This window comes from Myxocyprinus asiaticus, chromosome 42 (assembly GCF_019703515.2).
Source record: "Myxocyprinus asiaticus isolate MX2 ecotype Aquarium Trade chromosome 42, UBuf_Myxa_2, whole genome shotgun sequence".
NCBI lineage: Eukaryota > Metazoa > Chordata > Actinopteri > Cypriniformes > Catostomidae > Myxocyprinus > Myxocyprinus asiaticus.
The window spans coordinates 36,523,035-36,549,889 of NC_059385.1; the positions used below are offsets into that span (position 1 = coordinate 36,523,035).

The 26,855-nt window shown below is 38.8% G+C and overlaps 1 protein-coding gene across 3 annotated transcripts in view; it reads right to left on the reverse strand.

Moving 5' to 3' along the window:
• slc12a2 (solute carrier family 12 member 2) overlaps positions 1-26,855 on the reverse strand; it is an 81,502-nt gene that overhangs the window by 21,377 nt on the left and 33,270 nt on the right. For all 3 annotated transcript variants that reach the window (XM_051683526.1, XM_051683525.1, XM_051683527.1), the window contains 16 exons: positions 23,668-23,807; positions 23,429-23,539; positions 23,225-23,333; positions 22,046-22,170; positions 21,879-21,963; positions 21,626-21,795; positions 17,903-18,010; positions 17,621-17,744; positions 17,439-17,540; positions 8,184-8,339; positions 7,958-8,057; positions 6,507-6,618; positions 5,682-5,822; positions 5,324-5,430; positions 4,194-4,273; positions 3,702-3,824 (listed from right to left, as the gene is read on the reverse strand). In XM_051683526.1, coding sequence (XP_051539486.1) covers positions 3,702-3,824; positions 4,194-4,273; positions 5,324-5,430; positions 5,682-5,822; positions 6,507-6,618; positions 7,958-8,057; positions 8,184-8,339; positions 17,439-17,540; positions 17,621-17,744; positions 17,903-18,010; positions 21,626-21,795; positions 21,879-21,963; positions 22,046-22,170; positions 23,225-23,333; positions 23,429-23,539; positions 23,668-23,807 — 1,893 coding nt within the window. The remainder of the gene's footprint in view (positions 1-3,701; positions 3,825-4,193; positions 4,274-5,323; positions 5,431-5,681; positions 5,823-6,506; positions 6,619-7,957; positions 8,058-8,183; positions 8,340-17,438; positions 17,541-17,620; positions 17,745-17,902; positions 18,011-21,625; positions 21,796-21,878; positions 21,964-22,045; positions 22,171-23,224; positions 23,334-23,428; positions 23,540-23,667; positions 23,808-26,855) is intronic.

Consider the following 26,855-nt stretch of genomic DNA (forward strand, 5'->3'; position numbering starts at 1 on the left):
TATTTTAAAATACGTTCTAATTTCCCAGTTTATTGTTCATTGACAACTATAAGTAAGCCATTCATGGGTTTACCTCCCCAAAAAGTGTAAACACTGAGCCTCCCTATTTTGAGCGGCCTGCTCAGCTCCAACCTTCCCTTTCTAGCTCAACCTATAGCGTGAGTTTGGGGCATGGCTACTTGAACTAGCCGTTCAGCCAGGAGAATTTGAATGTCTACAGCAGACATTCTACAGAGGAAATGAAATTTAGCTTCGCCAAAATTCAGAGACTAGCATAAATACAAAGAGACAGAGAACGGAGTAAAACCAGAGTGAACATATACAAGGTGGAGGACTTTGGGGGAATTCTTGCTTCTCGACAGGTAAGCTACACTTTGGTATTGCCACACAAGTTAGCTCATTTCTGTCGAGCTACTCGTAATACTGATACATGGAATATGTATCCTTACGCTTACTAGTTACCAAGAACTATCTTACCTCTTGTGCTGGATCCCCCACAAACCAGCTGCCCTTCTATCCGGCGGTGTTATTGGACGAGCCGATTCCTCTGCCACACATTCTGTCTGGTGTGTTTGTTATAGGCGGTCTTGTTTATTACGATGTTAAACGTTTATCACATTTTATTTAGTATTGCCTATTTGTGCATAGGGAATCAGAGAGTGTGAAAGGGCGTGATGAGTCTGGGGGTGTTGGCAAAGTTTGTTTTGAAAACATATTTTGTTTCTGTAATTCCATTTGGTGCCACTAGTAGCACAGACATTAAACATTTCACCTTTAATTGCTAAATTCTTGGTGAAGAACTACACTACCCATGATCCTGAAGAGAAAGATCCACCAGAGAATCATGGCCAACAAACCGCAGCAAAAGAGCTCTGCAGCGACCGCCCACTCCCATGATGCACTGTGAATTGTGTAATCGAATCGTTCTCCCTTCACTCTCAAACTACTGATATTTTTTTTATTTTTTTTTTGCATATATCAGAATATTTTGCATAATAAAGGACTTTAAATAGTTTAATATACAGTGCATTCCGAAAGTATTCAGACCCCTTCATTTTTTCACATTTTATGTTGCAGCCTTATGCTAAAATGCTCCATACCCTATAATGACACAGCAAAACCAGATTTTTGATAACTTTACAAATTCATTAAAAAGAAAAAAACTGAAATACCACATTGACATAAGTATTCAGACCCTTTGCTATGACACTTGAAATTTAACTCAATCTTTGAGATGTTTCTGCACTTTGGTTGGAATCCACCAGTGGCAAATTCAATTGACTGGACATGATTAGGAAAGGCACACACCTGTCTATATAAGGTCTCACAGCCAAACATGCATATCAGAGCAAAAAAGGCACAGATCTTGGGAAGGCTAGAATTTTTTTTTTGGCTGCATTGAAAGTTCCCAAGAGCACAGTGACCTCCATAATTCTTAAATGGAAGAAGTTTGGAACAACCAGGACTCTTCCTAGAGCCGGCCGCTGGCCCAAACTGAGCAATCGGGGAGAAGGGCCTTGGTAAGAGAGTTGATCAAGAACCGGATGGTCACCTTGGTTGAGCTCCAGAGATCATGTGTGGAGATGGGAGAAACTTGCAGAAGGACAACCATCACTGCAACACTCCACCGATCTGGGCTTTACGGCTGAGTGGCCAGACGGAAGCCTCTCCTCTGTGCAAGACACAAAAAAGCACCTAAAGGCTGTGACAAACAAGATTCTGTGGTCTGATGAAACAAAGATTGAACTGTTTGGCCTCAATTCCAAGCGTCATGCCTGGAGGGAACCAGGCACCGCTTATCACCTGTGCAATACCATCTCAACGGTGAAGCATGGTGGTGGTGATAGCATCATGCTGTGGAGGTGTTTTTCAGTTGCAGGGACTGTGGGACTGGTTGGGTTGAAGGAAAGCTGAACACAGCAAAATACAGAGATATCCTTAATGAAAACCTGGTCCAGAGTGCTCAGGACCTCAGACTGGGCTGAAGATTCCAACAGGACAATGATCCTAAGCACACAGCCAAGACAACACAAGAGTGGCTTAAGGACAACTCTGTGAATGTCCTTGATTGGCCCAGCCAGAGCTGGGACCTGAACACAATCAAACATCTCTGAAGGGACAATGGCTGTCCACTGATGGTCCCCATTCAACCTGACAGAACTTGAAAGGATCTGCAGAGAAGAATGGCAGAAAATCCCCAAATCCAGGTGTGCAAAGCTTGTCGCATCATACCCAAAAAGACTTGAGGCTGTAATCGCTGCCAAAGGTGCTTCAACTAAGTATTGAGTTAAGGGTGAGTAAAGTTATCAAAAATCTTGTTTTTGCTTTGTCATTATGGGATATGGAGGGGAGATTGATGTGAAAAAGTAATTTAAAGCATTTTAGAATAAGGCTGCAACTTAACAAAATGTGAAAAAATGAAGGGGTCGGAATACTTTCTGATTACACTGTATATCCATAATTTACAATTTGAATATGTCATTCACAATGCTTTGGTCAGAGGCTTACAACTGTTTTATGAAATCCCTATTGGAAAAATGAATGGCTAAAAAAAGTGTGCGAGCACCATTTCGCTCTATAGACTATAATACAGTTATTACTGTATCAAACGGTCTTTTTTTGTCATTGTGAATTTTCTGGAAAAGCTACTTTCTTGAACTCATGTTACATGGAATTTGGTGCATATCAGGTAAAGATACTCAACATATCAAAAATAATACATCAAAATAATCTTTTTTCAGATACAAGTCAGTTCTTCTGGTGTGGCCCATATTGACCTTTATCTTGTAAGTGGATTAGCACTCCTAGGAGGCACATTAACTAAAAAAATGCAGAATTGTTTGATCAGAGAAGAATCTGTCACTATCGAAAAGCAGCTGTATCTACAGAATCAGTAGGATCCTTTCTTTCAAATATGGCAATCCTGTTCCTTTTCTGCAGTTTTATGGTCTTCAAGGAGCATGTTGTTTTCACTGATATTTTGTGAGCATTCAGAGAGCTCTCTAATGTCAGATGGTGCTGTGAGAGAGGAGATTTCATTCTTCACAGTCATTTATCACATGACTGTAAACATGCCAACCACGCAAACACTCACTCCTTTCCTAGACGAGATGCAAACTGTGTTTGTCATGTTGAATTGGGTGGACAATACATGCAAGGAATCACTAGTGGGTGAGATGTGAAATGTGTTTGATATGAGCTCTGGCTCCAAAGTCAGATGGAAGATCAGAGGGTCACCATATGACTTCTGTGAAATCAGCTGTGCATCAAATCACTGGCCTGCATCTTCATTTTGATCATTGATGATAATTAATGTTTCAAGGTGAAGTTGGACATTTTTTCAATGTTAAATACTTTATTGTATCCCATCTTAAGACGTTTGTAGGTTGATATCCCTGTAAAATGTAAAATCACTGTGATTCTGTGTCACCTTTTCGAAACATTCCTGTTTGTTTGGGTCACCTGATCAACCCAACATTTGGGATGGGGCAATCTGTTTGGTGAGCAACGGACAACAGGTTAGAGATCCTTTTTTAAAATACAGTGATTATTTTTGCTTTTGGTGATGCTAGTGACAGCGAAATTACACACTTCAACTTAAAAGAGAATACACGTCACTCAATAACTCAACTTTTAAAAACACAAAGATGTAGTCTGATTAATGTACTAAGAAACAAAACAATCATGTAAAAGTCGCAAACCTTTCTGGACCGCTGGACTGTTCTGAACACTCGTGGCCTTTGAGGAGGGTTTGGACGAGTCTCCATCCGAGTCTTTACTCATGTCCACGGAGACCACCACGTCCTTCATACCTGAAGAATCATCTGAAAGACAATGGAAACTTTTAGCCAGTAAAGTTCAGCAGGTCAAGGCAAACTGAAATTCAGTGTGAACAACTCTAGTTCACAGAAAACACCCTGGTTACATGAGCAATTTCCTTCACGCAAACTCTGCAGCCCTATCACACACATCACACTCTCAATTGCAGTGTTTTAAAAGCTTTAAAGATTTCGCTTTACATTTCTTCTAAATAGATGACTCTGGCATGGTTCATGGCTTTTGAAATGCCCATTACATGTTCTCCTGTGGCTGTAGCAAGATTCACATTGATCAAAAGTATTTAATTGTTGGTTACACTTGATTAATGCAAGTCCCTTTGGCTGTAATGCAGTAGTTTCTGTCAAGCACAATACCTTGTCCTTGTATGTGAGAAATATCAAGCCCCTCTCTGAGCCGGAGAATGACGACACCGTACTGAAAATCAAAGGCGTCGCTACAGACACACAAATAAACATCTGTTAATGTCTCAGACACATCCGTTAAAACCATTTGCTCATAAACATTTACTAGACATTCTTTATCTGTATATACACAAATAAAATAAATTAACCATCAAATCAATCTACAGCATATGGGTGAATGTCTAAGTCACATTTCAGAAAAATGAATATGTTGCATTATGTGTGTGCACTGTATTTTTCCCCTCAGTGATTGTCATTGGTAAGATGCATCATGCACATCAGCTGCGCTCATTGTCAGTGTTAAGTTTCAGTATCGGCCGCGATCTGCATCAAATAAATAAAAAAATTAAAAAAAGGTCTTCATTTGTTATATTGTGCGACACGAGCCCTATGCAAATACTTGGTAACAGCTGTTATATTTTGCATTATCTTGAAAAATTTGACACTATCTGGGCAATTTGTAGATCCATTTGTGACAGATATTAGAGCTGGGTCCCTAAAGACGTGAGGTACGTAATTATATTTGACCAAACGCCCATGCATATAAGGGTTAAGAAAATAAAGCTGATTTTTTGGACCCAGAAGATGTCGTGTTGCATTGTCCTCTAGATTTTATTCTCATTTTTACTGATGATTCTCACTATATTCTGATTATTGTAATACCATTTATTTATTTTTTTTATTAAATACTTTTAAAGTCATATATTCATTCTGTTACATTACAGTAATGAGAACTGGTGGCGTTGGCGTTTCATTCATAGTGCCACAATGAAAAAAAAACACTGCTCATTTTCTTTGAGCAAAATATATGTTATCGTTTCTTAGATGATTCTGGGATGTAATGTAACATGGACATGACTTAACAGGTACTTTTAACAACTATTTTCTTGCTCTTGTAGCAAACACAACAATAGAACAATGACAGATTCTGCAACATGTTTCGGATTCTATCAACTGGACTCTCATGTGACACATAACCTGGTTTCAGTCAAACAAATCAATCAAACTCATGTACAAGAGATGATCTTGATGTCTGTGTATTAGCATTAGTACGCAGACTGACTGTAAAACATGAAACTCACTGGATGACACTGATGTAGGTCTCTACGTCCTTTATATCTCCAGTGCGCCAGTTGTTTTTGAAGCCGAGCACTAAAGTGTTGGGCCTCAACCTGCCCAGACCAGCAGCCTGTAAACACACGCACGCACGCACACACACAAGAAAAATCTTTCCGAAATTCTTTCACAGTTGGCCAAAGGACTATTAAGACCCACCCCGATCAGTGTGACAAATAACACAAGTTCAAACCATACAGTTCTGTGGCAGAAAAAGAACACAATCTATACAAATGGTATGAACACCCCTTGAGTGGAGAAAAGAAAACAATGTTTTGGGAATCAGACAAAGAATTCCCCAAAAACAACACATTTACTACACACCTGAAGTAAGAACTGTGTTCCTTGACGGAGGTCTTCAGCCACGACAGGTGAATAAAAGGCTTTGGAGTTGTTGTTGAGGAGCCATCGCTGGTAGCGCAACGTATCGTTGTTCAGCTCTTTGAAGTTAGGCCTGCGGGAACTCTGTGAACCATTACAGAACATTAAACGAAGAAGATAATGAACTAATTATTCTTCTGCACATTTACGGAGTGTAGCTCTCAAATGACTCATCCAAACATCAGCGGAGGAGTCACGTCCAATCAATGTACTGTTGATCAGTGTGCTCTCCACGGGCCCTTAAACAGAACTCTATAATCACCGTCCACACAGATTTCATGGAAATTTCAATATTGCAAGTAAATGTTCCAGTAACCCAGAGAAACAAGAACTGATTGTTCCACACAAACGGCTCGACTTACATGCTCTGCACAATGTTTTACTTTCTCCTCACTGAACAACCATGACAGACGTGTTCCAGAATCAACATATTGGTTTGCACTGGAACACCAGTCAGATTTTAGATTTAGGCATAGGGCTGAGGTCAGAACACCCAACATCGTTTCTCTGATTTGAGGTTCTGGTTCTTGTGAGGGGTTTAGCATGTGAATGTTGATCCAAACAAGCAAAGGACATTGTGCCAGCAACATCCTCATGGGTCTTGTATCTTTTAACCAATGCATTTCTATGAATTTAATAGGGCTGCCCCCAATAGTCGACCAAACGTTACCAAATTTCCAGGTTTGGCCCATGACTGTGGAAACCCTGAATCCAGTTCACGTGATAACAGATATGAGACGTTAAAGTAGGATTAGTTCAGATACTCACAATGCGCACGTGACCGCACACCATCAGACCCACATTCTTGGTGAAGGCGTGAACTAGATGCAGAATCACTGGACGTGAGTTTGGAGCTCCAGTCATCACCAAACACTGCGGCCTACATGAAAACGCACACACACACACACACTAAAGATTCAAAGCCTCATTTTCTGTCAAATCCTCAAGACTTTTTAAAAGTGTCCAACGTAAGATGTGCCAGTAACCGTGACAGCAGCGCAGATTCACATGACCTCTGAGGTCAACTCCCCCATCAGGAACAGATCACGTTCAGATTAGAGAAACTTCAAAGCAAAAATGTTCAGAGTAGAGGATTATGGCAAGAGTGGAGCGCTTCATTTGTGAGATTTTGTCAGAAACATGAGAACACTGATCCAGTTGATCTGGAGTGAGTCTGAATGTTAATGAGATTACAGTCTGTACACATTAAAACACCACACTTAACACACTCATCTGCTGTCAATCACAAGTACTTTTACATTTTATAGGTCAAAGACAAAAAAATGACATCTAGAGCACCAACTATGATTTTTTTAAAAAATGCATTTTTCCTATTTTTCTTTCTTTGCTCAATCAATCCTATTCTAATTTTTACATGAATATCTGTTCACCATAATTAAAAGTTTCCAAAATATTTTGTACAATTTGTACACATCCATAAAAAACACACACACATGCAGGTTTTGCATTAAATAATACATCTTCATCTTTTTCGTGGCACAACGACTGAGGATTTCATGATAAAAAAAGAATAGATTTTTTAATTTAAAACCCGTTTGCCACATTTTAAGTTATATTTATTCTTTAACTGAATTCATGTTGATTTAATTTGTTTTGAAAACTGTTATACAGTTTAAACTTTTAACTACACCTTGAATACATACGAGTGTACATTTGTAGCAGTGTATTTAATCATTATTTTTAATAACTACATAAAATAATTTTAAACACTTTTTTTCTTTTTTTTTTTTCAAAATAGAGCATTTTTAACCAATATTATGAATTTCTCAATTTTCTAATTTTTATTTAATAAAGATGATGAAAAGACTATGATTTAAAAAAAAAATTTATATTCTCAGGATGGTCACACTGCCCACAAAGCATTTTTGTGGTTCTCTGTGAATGTTTTTGTCTCATTACACAGTAGTTGGACTGAAGGAGGATCAGACCAAAATCTGTTTCAACATGTTGTCAGAGATCAGATATGTGAGCTTGAGCACACTGACAAAAAACATCTAGTCACTTTAATAATAATTCTCAGTGTTAATTCGTTTTTATATGGCACAATTCTTCGATTATACAGAATGGGAAAGGTTAAATTAATTCACTCACAAAAACTTGCATGTAAAACAGTATAAAAGTAATATAGACTTGTACAGTTAACAACTTCTCTGGAGATGATCATTCATTATCTTCATGTCTGATAGAGGTGTATGTACCTGTAGGTTTTTATATGATCTGCTACACCGCAGAGCTGTAAACTGTGTGTCAGAGCCTGATGATACGTCAACGCTTGAGTGGACGAGCCCCAGTTCACATCTGAAACACAATGAATGAATCCTTTAAGAATCCTCACGGATTGCAGATGTATGTGTGATCACATCCGTGCATCAAGCCATAGAGCTGAAACTGCACAACAATGCTGCGTGCCACAGGTCAATTCACCTGGTTTCTTGTAGCTCACGTAGATGTAGAGCGACAGGACGATGACGTTGGTCAGGAGCGCCGCCCACCAGTTGATGACAAACATAACAACACAACACAAGATGGCCCCGGCCAGGGACACCCACATGTTGTAGTACTTGAAGCTCGGCCTCCATCCTGCCAACAAACATACAGAGGAACACTTACACAAGCCTAGTGAATACTGCACTACTGTGGGTATAGAACAGAACACACCAGAGCTAGAGCTGGGTGAAATTTCTAATATTTACAATATATTTATTTTGTTTGGTGCTATAAAATTAACCAACAGCATGAATATCGTAATGATTTATGTATGCTAATGTTGCACATGCTCCTCGTGTTACGACTGATGAGTGTGAGAGTGTTAAGACAGCGATGTTCAATAGAAGATCTCATGTAAATGCCATTTCTGTAAATCAGTTCAATCTGTCGTGTCTAACTGCAATTCCTCAGACTCAATGATCAGAAACGTCTCCATGTGGCAGTTCCCTTACGATTCAGTACACTTGACATTGTGTCACTAAGCTGATGCTATAGGGGTGTCCTTCTACACGGTCTAGTTGAAACCTTTCTACAATAATGCTAGTATCGGCAATGGTGTTTAAGCCCCGCCATATTTGGGCGTGAAGCTGACAGGTATAAAACCAGCTGCGCAAACACCATTCCTCAGAATTTTCTTCCTTCAAGACAGCGATTCATCTCTCGTTTAGAAGACTTCTACTACTTCGACCTACATGAGTCAGCGGGAGGGATCTTCATGGCAACGAGAAGACTCTGAGCTCCCCTGCATTGTTCCGGCGAACATTTACTCCGACTTGCCGCTTTATGCTTCGCTGGTGAACGGGCCACTTCAGCATCCTGATTCCCCGCAGCGCTTCGGCAGGAGTTTTGTCTCCTTATAAGCTATTGTTGATATTGCATGTATATACAGTTGAAGTCAGAAGTTTACGTACACCTTAGCCAAATACATTTAAACTCAGATTTTCACAATTCCTGACATTTAATCATAGAAAACATTCCCTGTCTTAGGTCAGTTAGGATCACTACTTTATTTTAAGAATGTGAACTGTCAGAATAATAGTAGAGAGAATTATTTATTTCAGCTTTTATTTCTTTCATCACATTCCCAGTGGGTCAGAAGTTTACATACACTTTGTTAGTATATGGTAGCATTGCCTTTAAATTGGGTCAAACGTTTTGGGTAGCCTTCCACAAGCTTCTCACAAGTTACTGGAATTTTGTCCCATTCCTCCAGACAGAACTGGTGTAACCAAGTCAGGTTTGTAAGCCTCCTTGCTCGCACACACTTTTTCAGTTCTGCCCACACATTTTCTATCGGACTGAGGTCAGGGCTTTGTGATGGCCACTCCAATACCATGACTTTCTTGTCCTTAAGCCATTTTGCCACAACTTTGGAGGTATGCTTGGAGTCATTGTCCATTTGAAAGACCCATTTGCGACCGAGCTTTAACTTCCTGGCTGATGTCTTGAGATGTTGCTTCAATATGTCCACATAATTTTCCTTACTCATGATACCATCTATTTTGTGAAGTGCACCAGTCCCTCCTGCAGCAAAGCACTCCCACAACATGATGCTTGCCACCCCCATGCTTCACGGTTGGGATGGTGTTCTACGGCTTGCAAGCCTCACCCTTTTTCCTCAAAACATAACGATGGTCATTATGGCCAAACAGTTAAATTTTTGTTTCATCAGACCAGAGGACATTTCTCCAAAAAGTAAGATCTTTGTCCCCATGTGCATTTGCAAATTGTAGTCTGGCATTTTTATGGCAGTTTTGGAGCAGTGGTTTCTTCCTTGCTGAGCAGCCTCTCAGGTCATGTCGATATAGGACTCATTTACTGTAGATATGGATACGTCTACCTGTTTCTTCCAGCATGTTCACAAGGTCCTTTGCTGTTGTTCTGGGATTGATTTGCACTTTTCACACCAAACTACGTTCATCTTTAGGAGACAGAATGCATCTCCTTCCTGAGCAGTATGATGGCTGCGTGGTCCCATGGTGTTTATACTTGCGTACTATTGTTTGTACAGATGAACGTGGTACCTTCAGGCATTTGGAAATTGCTCCCAAGGATGAACCAGACTTGTGGAGGTCCACAATTATTTTTTTCTGAGGTCTTGGCTGATTTCTTTTAATTTTTTCATGGTGTCAAGCAAGGAGGCACAGAGTTTGAAGGTAGCCCTTAAAATACATCCGCAGGTACACATCCTAATTAGCCTATCAATTTGCCTCCAATTAGCCTATCAGAAGCTAAATGGCTAATTGCCTAAAGGCTTCATATCATTTTCTGGAATTTTCCAAGCTATTTAAAGGCACAGTTAACTTGGTGTATGTAAACTTCTGACCCACTGGAATTGTGATATAGTCAATTAAAAGTGAAACAATCTGTCTGTAAACAATTGTTGGAAACATTACTCATGTTATGCACAAAGTAGATGTCCTAAATGACTTGCCAAAACTATAGTTTGCTAATATGAAATCTGTGGAGTAGTTAAAAAATTAGTTTGAATGAATTCAACCTAAGTGTATGTAAACTTCTGACTTCAAATGCATATACAGTATATATATATATATATATATATATACACACACACACACACACACACACACACACACACACACACACACACAGGGAATAATGTACAGATTTTGTGCTTATGGAAAGAAATTTGTACTTTTATTCTTCAGTGGCATTCAACTGATCACAATGTAAAGTCAGGACACTAATAACGTGAAAAATTACTACTAAATTTGAATTATTTTTTTTTTTCAGAACTTCTTAAACTATCATCAAAAAATCCTGCATGTGCAGCAATGACAGCTTTGCAGATCTTTGTTATTCTAGCTGTCAGTTTGTCCAGATACTCAGGTGACATTTCACCCCACACTTCCTGTAGCACTTGCCATAGATGTGGCTGGCTTGTCGGGCACTTCTCACGCACCTTACAGTCTAGCTGATCCCACAAAAGCTCAATGGGGTTAAGATCCATAACACTCTTTTCCAATTATCTGTTGTCCATTGTCTGTGTTTCTTTGCCCACTCTAATCTTTAATTTTTGTTTTTCTGTTTCAAAAATGACTCAGGACTGGTTTGCGTCAATAGATCAGAAGGATGCGTACTTCATGTACCAATTGCACTGCGTTACAGGCATCTTTTTAGATTCGCCTTCGAGGGAACTGCGTATCAATTTAAAGTCCTTCATTTCAGTCCATCTCTGGCTCCCCGCACATTCACAAAATGTATCGATGCGGCGCTCGACCCATTGAAAATGAACAGGTGTGTGTTTTGAATTACCTCTGCGATTGGTTATTACTACCCAATCAGAGGTACTGCTGAGCGAGCACAGAAACTTGCTGCTTTGCTATATGGAAAATCTGGTCTAATGTCAACTGGGCGAAAAGCATACTTTCCCCAGCCAGTAAATCTCCATTTTAGGAGTTCGTCTCCACACCTCATGAATGAGCGCATACAGACCATCCTTCAGTGTCTGTCTCAGTTAAAACTGGAAAAATATTACCATTGAAGTCATTTCTGCCATCACACCGTTAGGTCTGTTACCCATGAGACCTCTCCTGTTCCACACTGAGCCTCAAGCCTCGGGCGGATGCTGCTCTAGCACCATGAACAGCACTGGCCTTCTACTAACAGGGTGTTATGCTGGGTCACATTTTCAGAAGGAAATGTGTTGGATGCATCTGTGGTCAGCACAGGTTGGGGCACAGTGTATGATGGACGGCCAACGTTCGACACCTGGAAAAGGTGTGAAACGGGCATGGCGTGTCAACCGCCTAGAGCTACTGGCTGTCTTTCTAGCTTTGAGAGCTTTTCATTCCAACATTGTGATTGACCACATTCTGATTTGTTTGGACAACACAACAGTAGTGGCATATATAAGTCACCAGGACACGCTGGCCCATGTATGGCTGGCAAAACGCAAGTATGCATTTCCCCTGCTGTGCCTCCTTCAATCTGTCATCAGCATAGTCAGAGTGGACATGGAAACAGTTCAGTTAATTGCGCCGAAATGGCCCAAAAAGTCCTGGTTTCTGGAGATGGTAGAAATACTGGACGGGCCTCCATGGGAAATACCGCAGAGGAGAGACCTCCTCTCTCAAACACAAGGCACGATTTGGCATCCCCAGCCAGAGCTGTGAAGCCTACATGTGTGGCCTTTGAACGGAGCAAAGCGGACAAGTCAGAATTGGCTCATTCGGTTATGAATGGCATTTTACAGGCTAGAGCACAGTCCACAAGACGCATTTATGCACTGAAATTGAATGTGTTCACTAATTGGTGCTTTTCACATGGCAAAGACCCAGTGAACTGCCCCATACCTGAAATTCATACATTACCGGGTAAATACAATTATTATTTAATTACTTATTTCTAAACACAATTCACAATCGTATTTTATCAAACTACACAATGATAACTCTAAGACATTATAGATATTACAGTTTCATTTTCTGTTAATGTATGATTTTCTGTAAAGCTGCTTTGAAACGATGTGTGTTGTGAAAGGCGCTATACAAATAAAAATGACTTGACATTACTTTAAGAGCAATTGTACACAGGGCTCACGCCGTCAATGCTCAAAGTTGATGTGGCGACTAAATCTGCATTTCACGCACTTGAAGCCAACACCTTTATAGGCAAACATGATTTAATCATAAAATGCCTTAAGGGGGTGGGGCGGCTAAATCCCCCTCGCCCGGCTACAGTCCTGACTTGGGACCTAACTTTGGTCCTAAAAGCACTTGCTGTGCCTCCCTTTGAACCTCTGGACTATGTTGAATTGCGTGTGCTTTCTCTTAAGACCGCATTACTGCTGGCTTTGGCCCCAGTAAAATGGGTCGGTGATTTGCAAGCACCGTCAATTGACAATTCATGTCTGGAGTTCTGTCCGGGTCATTCAAAAACCACTGACAAACCCAGGAAAGGCTATGTGCCTAAGGTTATAACCATGCCATTCAGAGTACAGGTGGTTCACCTTCAAGCCTTTTTCCCTCCTCCATTTAATTCAGATGAGGAACAGTCCTTGCATTTGTTATCCCCTTTGCGAGCGCTACACACATACATTGAGCGCACCCACCAATTCAGACTGTCTGACCAGCTCTTTGTGTGCTATGGAGGACGCACGAAAGGAATGTCTGTCTCCAAGCAAAGACTTTCTCTCTGGATCGTTGATGTTGATTCGCAGGGTGCGAATTGCCCAACTGGTGTTAAAGTACACTCAACTAAGGACAAATGGACGAATGGTGTGTCCTTACAAGACATATATTTTGCCGCAGAATGGTCTTCTCAAAACACATTTGCAAGGTTTTACAACCTAGACGTAACGTCTCTCTCATAGCAAGTCATTGTGGATCAGACTTTGAAAAAGTCCTGTTATTTTGATCCGAAATGCTTCTTGATATTTTACATGACATTATCATAGCCACAAGTCAAATAACAATATTCTTTTTTGGACTGTTCAAGGGTATTCCAACACTTGCCATAATTACACATTTATTTAATTTGCCACACACATCAAAGTTGGTAACCGTCATGTCTGAGCAGAAGGTAAGACATGGTATCTTTAGTTGACCAAATGCATGTCCATCATGCATTGTTTTCCGAAAGTTACCAGGTGGAAATGGACCCATGGTGCTTGGGCCCATCAACGCTGCTTGCAGCAATATTTTACAATTATTATTATTATTATTATCCTTTAAATGTACAATTGTATTTATGATCTAAATTGTACTGGTATTTTTCCACCTGTTGTCAGAGTGGTTTTTGAGTCACTGCCAAATGGGCTGGTGGAAGAAGTTGGAGGGAGTAAAATGTTTGGATTTCGTATGACCTCTTCATTATTTTTATTATATTTTCATTTCGTTTGAAGTGTAATATGAATGTAGAAATATTTTTGGTTGAATTTTTTCATGTTTCAAGAAATTAATTTAATTGTTTAAAATCAAAATCACTGCTAATACTAGTCATGATTTGTGTGTCAGTTGATGAAAATGATTAATAATACTTACATACTCTGTAATTTAACAAAGCATACATCCAAATTCTGATGAGAATCACATTCTCTATGCGTATAAAAGGAGCATGTCACTGTCATAGAAATATGCCTGACAATCATCAAGGATGCATTTTAATGCATAAAAGAACGTAATTTTCAGCTCTTCTAATTCATTGGATACAGTCCATTTACACTACCAACTTATGAATGCTGTTTTGTTTATATCGCTGGTGCTTGACAGAGAATAGACTACATAATAGGATGCAGACAGTGGAATAAGTGGAGAAAACCTCAGAATTAAACTGCACTTGGCCCAGCCCATTAACGTTATGCGTGCGCAATTTCGCCAAACCCACCTGCACCTAGACTTAGCGCATGCTTGCACAAAAATACCAAAATTTAATAATCATACCCACTGTCTTTGCGCTTATTACTTATGGCATAGTGCTGCGCTTAGCACTCTTAAAATAGGGCCCTGGATGAATAACTTGCGTTGTAAATACGCCGTTTCCTTAAATTCGTAAATACTGAAATATAATTTAAGCAATATCATCCAGCTCTAAACAGGGCAACTAAATAGTTTAGATAAAAGTTGTGATGAAAGCAACAATAGTTCTTTGTTGCAGAAAGTGCTAACTGTGCCATTCCGCTGCATTTCGTTACTGTGTGCGACACAAACAATGGCACACGACACCTGACAACTGATATCTGCTGGTGAAAGATGTCTCTAAAGCTCCGTCTTTGGTCATCATCACAAGCACATGAGCTCTGTGCAAGACATTTCATACCAGGTCATTAAATATGACAGCTTCTTGATGTTCTAGTAGCTTTAAAACACAAATCAGTTACATCAACAGACAATGAGTTTATAAAAGCATGAGAAAACAACTAAATTAAATGCGTTAGCACTAGTTAGGATACATAAGAGAGGTCTCTTTAACACAGAACACGTACTAGAGCAGTGGTTCTCAAAGTGTGGGGCGCACCCCGTGGGGGGGGGGGGGGCGAAGGTATTGTAAGGGGGGCGCAGAAGACTGGCCCATTCTCAAATCACTTGCAAACGTTTTTGTTGTTTCAAAGGGGGCGTGACCCACTGAGAACCACTGTACTAGAGTAACAGGAGTTTAGTGGAGTCACGATTACCTTGTAATGTTACAAAACCACATGACATAAAGGGTACAGAAGAGTATCTGTCAGAGACCTCACTGTGAGAGAAACCTCGTACCCTTGATGTTCATGCAGTCCTGTGTGCGCACAGACTCTATATGAAGTGACAGAAGTAAACATATCTACCTGCACGTCTCCTAGAGCTTTGGAATCGAGGGAAAAACATAAACCTTTTTACACAAACAATACAGAAATGTGTAAAATATCACAACAACAACAAGATGCCATTCAGAAACTGCAAAGTTTAAACTGATATTCAGTTAAATTCAGATGTCCAGTGCTGTTTGAGGACGCACATGAGCACTAATACTTCACAAACTACTGGAAGAGGATCAAGAATCATGGTGAGAAAAAGAGGAAACAATCTACATTTTTACATGAACTGTAGTATCGACTGCATTCATCAAAATAAAAATATTTTTTTTTTAATTTAGCTTGAAAAAGTTACATGTTATACCAATTTCATATCTCTCCTTAACTGATAAGAAATGTAAATGTACCAACATCTACATACCAAGATTTGGTTCGAGTGATTCAGGCTAAATCTGCAACTCTGTTACTCCATCTGTGTGGGTGGATTTTTTTTTTCTTAGAACATTTCACCTAGAATTTTTATAAATACGTTTAACTGACCCTTTTCACTCTTCCGGGTTTTGGATCGCAGAAGTAAACTACTGCAGGGTAAACTCTGAGAGTGGTGAATGGGAGTGAATGGGAGACCATGGCAAATCTAATTTACGCTTCCCCATTTGCACCAACAATAAAAGAAAAATGCCACTATTGTATTTACACAACTTTACAAATGAAAATGTACGACCGTCAGAAGAGAGAAGATGCCAAATTTACTGTCGCTCTCTCAGCAGATGTATCAGAAACCGAATTGCATCTGCGGTAACTTGTTTTTTATTATAATTTTTTTAAATATAATTCCAGGGCAATATAATACAAAGTTCAATGTTATAAATTTACACTAAATTTACAAATTGCAAAAATAAAAGTTTGCTAGATTAACATGCTAAATAAGGTGGAATTGCGTCACCACAGGGTCCATTGTGTTTACTGGGGTGGGCGATATAAGCAAAAAGTCTTGAAATTTGTGGTTGATCATTTATTTCACAATACACACATTTTTATGGAAACAAAATTACAAAAATTGTAGGAAAGAGATAATGGAGGTTCCTTTTTTATTTAAAATAATTTTCAATATAATAGTAGACCTTTTACACATTTAATTTTTGTTTATTTTATTTGGACAGTCTTGTACATTGCAATGAAACCACTTTATCAGTACCAATTTTTAAAAATAATATTTTATCTATTTTATCTCCTCTGCATCATTTTTTAATCCAAGCAAAAAAAATGTTTGCTTTGATTCTATTAAATAATAATAATAATAATAAATAAAATAAAATAAATTCCCACTGTTGCACATTAGTTTTTGATTTAGCCTTCCATACATTTTAAAAGAAATAGTTAAAACAGATCCATCTGAGTGGCGGATAATTATTTCTACCGTAATCTCTGATTAAAACACACATTCTGTACCATGTGGCAGTATTTTGCATAATAACCGATCGAAAATTTGGATCTGTTACACATCTCTACCGGTTTATTGTTTTAAATCAGTATTTCGCCCACCCCTAGCATTTATTTAAAATCTGTTGCTTAAAAATAGAATAACACATAAATAAATACAACAGGATTTGGTTTGATCTCCTGAGGTGGACCTCCCTTCAGTTTAAGCACCTTCAGAACAGACTGACTTATTTGTGGAAAGTGGCAGAAATGAAAATATAATCAAATATCTAAATAACTCAATATAAATGTGTCACATGTTAAAGTCTGACAGCAGGGGAGTTATGAAGCATACTGACACTAACATTTGATGTGTGTGTGTGTGTGTGTGTGGACATGATACAGCCTGCGTTATTTCATCACAGCCGACATGTTCAGTCAAGAGCTCAATTTAAAGACACTGAACTCTGATAGAAGGACAGTTTAAACACTGAACTAATAACTGAACAGTATCTTACCAGGGGAGTTAGCCAGTGACGCGTGAAACACAGAGAAATTGATGAGAGCGTATGATGCCAGAAAGAAGTTTGAAATGATCGGGGCGATGACGTTCAACTCCGCTGGAGACATGAAAACATAAATATTAGTCAGTGAGGTCATCTCTTAAACAACAGAATTTGATTAGTTGATTTCTGCCTACCAATCAGAATGAAGGCCAGAGCGATGCCAAACGTGAGGAAATACCCACGCAGCGGCTCATTGTTTTTGCCGTAGCCCTTGGCAAAGCCCGCGATTCCAGGGTAGATGTTGTCTTTGCATAAAGCCTGAAGAGAAGACACATTAAAATCAGAAAACCAGCAGGACCTGTTTGAGACATCTACTGATCTTTCACACACTGGAGTGAAACACACAGTGGTCTGAACGCTTGACTGAGATGTTGAAACTGTTCACTCGCGAGAAACTCTCTCATACAGACACTGACCTGGAAGACTTTAGGAGCACTGACAAGTGATGCCAGGGCAGAGGAGAGGGTGGCAGAGAAGATGCCCGCAGTGATAAGAGGACTGAAGCCCGACACCACACTCATCACCTTCAACACAAACACACTTTATTACAGTGCTTGTACTCACACAATGAAACATCTGCAGTTAAATCAGCCCGAATCACTAAACACGCAGACTATCATTTCAGTCTTACATGTGCTGTTTATTTTTAGTTTTTGTAAATTTAAACTTAAGAAATTTAAGATTAACGTTTAAAAATCTCCCACTGACTTACATTGATAGAATGTTTAGCATTCTACAGTAACACCATTGTAACAAGTGCATACTAATTTGTGATGATCTAGTATTTGCATACTGAATTGTGAAAGGCATTAAGATCTTTTCACACCGTACAGGATGTAAAAATGCAAGACGAATCGCAGGCAAATGGCCCATTCATATCAAAAGCGACACGAATAATCACTGTTAGCACATCCATGTCTTTACAATAGGTAGCGCTGATTGACAGTCAATTTTATGCCGGTGCAGTACGTGTACCTTACTTTTCAGCTGCTCTGCCCTTTGCTTATCATGGATAAGAAGAACTAAAGTCTTAAGTCTGCAAAACAACTGTGAAATCACAGTACGAAAGACAAGCGAGCGAGTTCTCTAGTGAGCCAATTGAAAAAGAACACAGATTTTTTTACAAGCTGTTGCAGTGATGACGAGCTTGTTGTCAATTTGCTCAATGAGAAAGAAAACATTCGAGACACTTCACAAACTAGTTCAGTTCACCTGCTGGACAAGCTGACTGGCAGTATTTTCATGTACTTAGTCAAGTGTAAACAAATGTTATCCATTGGAACAATTGATATATATATGTTATTGCCATGTACATCTACAGTTGAAGTCAGAAGTTTACATACTGTACACCAAATACATTTAAACTCAGATTTTCACAATTCCTGACATTTAACCATAGAAAACATTCCCTGTCTTAGGTCAGATAGGATTACTACTATATTTTAAGAATGTGAACTGTCAGAATAATAGTAGAGAGAATTATTTATTTCAGCTTTTATTTCTTTCATCACATTCCCAGCGGGTCAGAAGTTTACATACACTTTGTTAGTATTTAGTAGCATTGCCTTTAAATTGTTTAACTTGGTTAAAAGTTTTGGGTAGCCTTCCACAAGCTTCTGACAATAAGTTGCTGGAATGTTGTCCCATTCCTCCAGACAGAACTGGTGTAACTAAGTCAGGTTTGTAAGCCTCCTTGCTCGCACACACTTTTTCAGTTCTGCCCACAAATTTTCTATTGGACTGAGGTCAGGGCTTTGTGATGGCCACTCCAATACCTTGACTTTAAGCCATTTTGCCACAATTTTGGATGTATGCTTGGGGTCATTGTCCATTTGGAAGACCCATTTGCGACTGAGCATTCACTTCCTGGCTGATGTCTTGAGATGTTGCTTCCATATATATATATATACACAATTTTCCTTCCTCATGATACCATCTATTTTGTGAAGTGCATCAGTCCCTCCTGCAGTAAAGCACCCTCACAACATGATGCTGCCACCCCCATGCTTCACGGTTAGGATGGTGTTCTTCGGCTTGGAAGCCTCACCCTTTTTCCTCCAAACATAACGATGGTCATTATGGCCAAAAAGTTCAATTTTTGTTTCATCAGACCGCAGGAAATTTCTCCAAAAAGTAAGATCTTTGTCCCCATGTGCACGAGCAAACTGTAGTCTGGCTTTTTTATGGCGGTTTTGGAGCATTGGAATCTTCCTTGCTGAGCAGCCTTTCAGGTTATGTCGATATAGGACTCGTTTTACTGTGGATATAGATACTTGTCAACCTGTTTCCTCCAGCATTTTCACAAGGTCCTTTGTTGTTGTTCTGGGATTGATTTTCACTTTTCGCACCAAACTACGTTCATCTCTAGGAGACAGAATGCATCTCCTTCTTGAACGGTATGATGGCTGTGTGGTCCCATGGTGTTTATACTTGCGTACTATTGTTTGTACAGATGAACGTGGTACCTTCAGGCATTTGGAAATTGCTCCCAAGGATGAACCAGACTTGTGGAGGTCCACATTTTTTTTTTCTGAGGTCTTGGCTTATTTCTTTTGGTTTTCCTATGATGTCAAGCAAAGAGGCACAGAGTTTGGAGGTAGGCCTTAAAATACATCCACAGGTATACCTCCAATTCAGTACACCTCCTATCGGAAGCTAATTGTCTAATTGTCTAAAGGTTTGACATCATTTTCTGGAATTTTCCAAGCTGCTAAAAGGCACAGTTAACTTAGTGTATGTAAACTTCTGACCCACTGGAATTGCTATATAGTCAATTAAAGTGAAACAATCTGTCTGTAAACAATTGTTGAAAAAATTACTCATGTTATGCACAAAGTAGATGTCCTAAACGACTTGCCAAAACTATAGTTTGTTAATATTAAATCTGTGGAGTGGTTAAAAAACTAATTTTAATGAAGTGTATGTAAACTTCTGACTTCAACTGTACTTCTGTTATTTACATTGGTTTAAAATCACTGCATAACGCACACACATAATGATTGTTAAAACTAATGTTGTCAACTGGAATAATACTGAAAATGGATTATTACAATGAGAAAAATCGCTGCAAAAATTCGCCTGGTGTGAAAGGGCCTTAAGAAAGAAGACCTCTCACAATTCAGAACACAGATGGATGTAGGAAAGAAGGCCAATCTGAGTATCACTGAATTGTGATTAGGTTAAATGATGAACAAGGTTGTCCGAGGTGATAAAAATTATAATAATAAAAAAAAAAAAACCTAGTTTAAAACATGCATGTCAAGTTTGTAGAAGTGAAATCTTTTAGTCCATACTGGTTTCACAACTTTCTGAAAAACATTTATAGCATTTTTTACAAAATAAATAAATAAATGATTTAATGGGGTTCAAATATGTAAAATGGCATAACCATCAAGTAAATAGTACTTAATATAAACCTTTCCTTGCAATTTGAATACATGTGTACACAACAATAAAAAAAAAATAAAAAAAAAAAAAATTACGTTTTCTCGGAGTAACTCCATATGACATGAACATAATGTGCCTTTTCAAAATCATATTTTAAAATAAAATTGTTTCACTCTTTTTTAATAATAATAAGATTACTCTGCACTACTCAAGCCAACATTTCTTTTTTCAAGAATTTCAGTTTCTAATGAGACTTTTTTACCATCTCCAGACAGTTACGCTACATGACACTTTTGACTTTAAGCACCAGAAAGAAACAAACAACACATCAAAATGACTTTGAACTCAACTGAAAACATGTTCATCACAGGTGTATTCCAGTCATTGTTTTGTGTAAAATTAATTTTGTATTTTTGAATAATTTAATAGATCCAACAAAAAATAATTAAAAAAGGTGTTACGTCATGTACATATTAGTGTACTTTTTATTAGTCTAGCCTTTATTTACCTGTTAACATTAATCTTACCATGTCTGTACACATCACATTGTTGATTCTCATACATAACCAACAGAAAACTAGACGTGTCCTGAGTGTCATTTACTTGACTAAAACCTAAAACCGATGACAAAAACCTAAAACTATTCTACTGCTATTTCCATCAGCAAACGCGAGTCTAATCACTTCACATTGCATCCACACTGACAATAACATACAGTACTAAGAGGATCATTTGTGCTGTTGCTGATGTACCTGGAAATCATGGTGGAGGCCATACTTGCAGGGTGACGGCGCTCCCTCGACCACAGGTCTACAGGAAGTGAAGTCATAGCCGTACTTACAGGCTGCATCAGTGCAGTTGATAGTGCTGCTCAGAGTACTGTTACTCTCAATACCTGTAGCATCTCTCACAATACACGCACCTGCGACAAATACAGCAATACATCACAAACTACCTGAACACCGAACAGCAGAATGATGAGCAGTTCATTCATACAGCGTTTACCTGAAGAGATGGCCACACCCATGTACACCACACCTGTGATGAGGATCGCCAGCAGAGTTCCTCGCGGGATAGCCATTTGAGGGTCCTTAGACAAATTAAAAGAGGACGTTTACAGAGACCGTGATGAAGAAAATGTCTGAGTGCTGAGGAAACGATAGCAAACTCACGGCTAGATCTCCTGAGATGTTTGCTCCAGCCAGAATGCCTGTGGCCGCTGGGAAGAAGATGCTGAACACGGAGAAGAACGTTTCCCCTCGAAAGTCTGGACCAAAGTTATCAGCCAAGATGCCCGCTGAATGACAAGAGATCATTATAATATAATATAAATAGAGAAAAAAATTATGTGAAAACAACAGGGTTCTCCCACATGTTAATCATTCTGAATGATGAGAATTAGTTCAAATTTAAATCAAAAGAACAATTCACTCATAAATTGGACATCATAGTGAAAATAAATCACAACAAAAGTATAGTGAAAAATTAAACATTTCTAAAGTGTAACATTTCCATAACTTTTAAGATTGTATGAACTTCTACAAGTTTCCAACCTTTTTTGACCAATACAATTCCAAGACTTATTCATGACCTTTCCAGGTGTTTGTGATTACTAGACACAGATTTATAAAAAAAAGACTGATTTCTGAGCCTTTTTGACCAATCACTGACCCAAAAAAACAATTCTCTCACAAATTAGACTATGGCTTGCGAGCAAGTTTGAGGGGCCATTCACATAAAACATGCTCTTCAATCAATCTGCGGTATTTTTCAGTTGTTTTTCTATGTAGACGTGTGCTAGACGGATGTCTGACCATTGCACCACATCTTGCCGTTTTCCAGCATCTTGCGTAGGAGTGCCATGTTTTTTAGATGCCGTATCAGATTGAAAAGATCAGTAACTTTTACCAAACTCATCTTGATACACCTGTGTTGTGTTATATTCAATGAGCAGCATCTAGCTTTTTTTAGCGCAAGAATGTGTTTGGTCTGAATGGCCCCTTACTGTACACAACATCAATATCTAGCTGATGAGATATTTTTCGAGTAGAGGAAAACTACAAAAATGTACATTCATTATAGAAATGTCCATGACATTTAAGCTTTAAGCTAATTTCTATTACTTTCCCAGGCCAGGAAAGCACAATTTTAAAAGTCCCTGATATTTACAGGTTTTCCATGACCATGGGAACCCTGAAACTATTAACAGTGGTCTTGAACAAGCATCAGTAGTTCTCAACTGGTTTTCCTACAGGACACAGATTTTTACAAGAGGTGACCCAACACAGTACCAAAATAATTTGGCATACAAAAGAAACAATTGTGATTAAAATTGAAGTACACGTTCACACCATCATAGCCGAAGAAACCATACTTCTCCTTGGACTCTACAGGGATGAAGGATCCAATGAAGTAGTTGAAGATGGCCGTGACCAAAATGACCAAGAGGAATATCTGAGCCTGAAAAATACAAGATCATGTTGACAGATCATGAAATCAAAAGGACAGCATTGACTAATGTTCATAGAGAACCGAATGTGTAATAAATCTCTTACCTTTGCCTCCCACTCCATCCCCGCCACCGAAATACCCAGCAGCAGAATGACCGTAATAGTGCCGATGATACGTACATCATTAATGGGATCCAACATCAATGCACCAGCCGCCTACAAACAAACATCATCACACTTATTACACATACTGTAGCATACACAGAGGCATTCACTATCTTCACTAATTAATAATTCATTAATTATAATTACTGTATTAATGAGAATGGGATTGAGTTTCTTACATTGAGCAGCTCCACGACAGTTTCAGCGAAACCCACGACGTACATGGCCACGGCCACAGCATTAGCAAAGGCAAAAATCAGCCCAATAGAGCCGCCAAACTCTGGACCTAAACTTCGGGATATCAAGTAATACGCTCCACCTGGGAAAAGACATTAAACACAAACATCAACATTAAATTTAAGGTTTATTTATTGTTGCTTTTCCATTGCTTAGAGCCCCAAACTATTATGCAATTGACACAATGAACGAACAAATTCACTTCAATTTGTCAGCAAGTCTTACACTAGGACCCACATTATGAGTCTACTGAATGTGAAGTGCAGTCTTACATTTATTACTTTCTTTTATTTGCACACTTAAACGTACACACCCATCATTCACAAAATTATGCTTGACTAACAAAAATCCCCTGTGCATTTTCCCTCATTACTGCATCTTCAGAGAATTCTGAATAAAATTGATTGTTTAAATATAAAGATAAAATGTGAATATTTCATGCTAACTCGACAATGGTTGTCTCGAATGAGAAATGTTCCGGTGTAATGTTGTGTATATTGAGAAGAGAAGCGGGCCTAGTACCGAACCCTGCGGTACACCAGTGGTTCATTTGATAATGGTTTATGCTACCAACGAGAGTTTAGTACTCTTAGCCTCATTTGACACATTTTACCATGTTTAAATCCATTCTGCAGAATTTCATAGATTTTTCTCTGCAATCAGTGCAGAAAATGTGAACGTGAATATCAAGAGTGTGTTTAGAACATGAGCACAGTCTTGAATGAGCATTTAAACATGTTGGGTCTTATTCGGGAAAGTGGGGGATGTAATTAATTGCTGGAATTCCAGGAAAGATTAGGCCTAATCTCACAGATTAACCACTGCACACATCACTGATTGAAAACAGGAGCGCATACAGACCAAAATTCATTTACAACAACTCTCACTTGTATCTAAACTATCATACACACTGCAGACAGTCTAGTTCCACATAAGACTGATGCTTACAATTTAAGACATTTCCAAAAAGATGTCCAGATGAGTGTGAGAAACTAGTTCTGTAAATTATCAGAAAAGGGGGACAAACTAAATATCCATGACTACCTCAAACAAACCCAATCCTACACACACAAACCCTCCTGTGATTGGGTTAATGAAAACTAATGCCTCCTGGGGTGCTCATGGAAAACAAAGATCAATTTCACTTTCACACTAAACAAACACAGAAAATTATCAAGAGTTATGGTCCTGACTCTCTGATGAAGCTCTGAAGAGAAGCACCACGATCCATTTCTGACCTTCAGACTGAGAACGGCCCTCACAGACACCCGAGAGAAAAACACTCATCTGAATTTCCACACAAGCTGTGAGAACTGCGAGTGACACGCAGAGAGCTTTTCTGCCTCTCAGTTTAATGACAGCACTTTCACACACGTCCTCACACATTCACTCAGATGAGAAGACAGTTTCAGTAGAAATAATTTGAGCTGCTGTGATCCAGAAAATCAGCCAGCAGGTCTAAAAGACCCGAGACATGAACATGCTGCCAAATATCGGTCCTAAAGAGCCCAAAACTTCAAGAAACATTAAAAACAATCCAAATGTGAGGCAGTGCATTCTACAGAACGTAACGTAATGAAAACTTAGATTGATTTTCTCTATAACAAAACTGATCTGTTAATGAGTCTTACAGCAATATAGAAACTAACAGTGTCCTTCAAATGGATTTTAAACAAAAAATTACATGACATTTGTATTCAAGTGTGTCTGACTCCTTGTTGCATTTCTGCCAGTAATTTAAAGCATGTGTTGGAGGAGTCAACTGAACTATAACAATAGGAGAATGATTTATTGATCATGATTAAGTGGCCAGACACGTTGTCAGGTGTGTTAGAATCTTTAGGGGTCATTCTGCAAAATGTATTCCCCCATTATTACACGGCGAACTGGAATCCTGGATTCTGATTGGTCAATGGCGCCATCTAGCTGTCTGATATTTCTCAGTAACAACTGCAGCTCCACGTAACAGACCGCTCATCCGGGTACTGCAAGCCGTTTCTCCTGCTTCACATAGCACTCTGCAATCTCTACAAGTAATCTTATAAAATAAACTTAAATCAATGTTTCATGTGCATTTATATATTTGTCATTATAAGTAGTCTTGTAATAAGATGCATAGTGAGCAGTCAGCAGTTCATTAATAACAAAATAAACACCAAAAAAACTCAGATGCAAACCAGAGGTTGATTTCAGCTGTTCAGCAATTTCTTTCTTCTTAAATTACATAATTTCGACGCAAATAAATTTTTTATTTCCATGCATTTATTTATTTGGTTAGTAGCCATGTAATTACCAGGATAAATGTACAGTCAGCTGATTGTTATCACAAAATAAACCCCTTCAGGGTAAAACAAAAGTCTCCAATTTGCGTCTGGGTCCTGATCACCCTGTTGGGGTTTATTGTGCGATAACAACCGGCTGACTGTACATTATCCCTTACTCAACATATATGTAAATAATATATTCTCAAAGAACAACCGATTCCTTCATGATGCCAACATGTTATTACAGGTATTATTGTATATCAGCATTCAACCCAAAAACCAACTTGTGTCATGACCCTGAGTGCAAGGCGAGTTGCTAATTATCTAACAGTAAAACTATCTACCCTGTTACCTTTCCAGCTGCAGATGGCACAATGCAATTTATTCACTCTTAAAGGCATTGCTTGTGTGAAATATAATTTAAAATAACCTTCTCAAAATGGAAAAGGCACCATTTCACAGAATAACTCATGGACAACTGGTGACTGAATCACATTTCACTACAATTTACAGAAACACAATCCACTGGCATGTCATGAAAATAACGGGAGTGAAGATGAGGAGCTGACTAATGAAAAGCAAGAAAGCAACATTAAAGTGGTCATAAAACAACTAAATAATCATATTAATCACATATATACACTGATCAGCCACAACATTAAAACCACCTGCCTAATATTGTGTAGATCCCCCTTGTGCCGCCAAAACAGCGCCAACCCGCATCTCAGGCCTTCTCACCACAATTGTACAGAGCAGTTTTCTGAGTTACCGTAGACTTTGTCAGTTCGAACCAGTCTGGCCATTCTCCGCTGACCTCTCTCATCAACAAGGCATTTCCGTCCACAGAACTGCCACTCAATGGATGT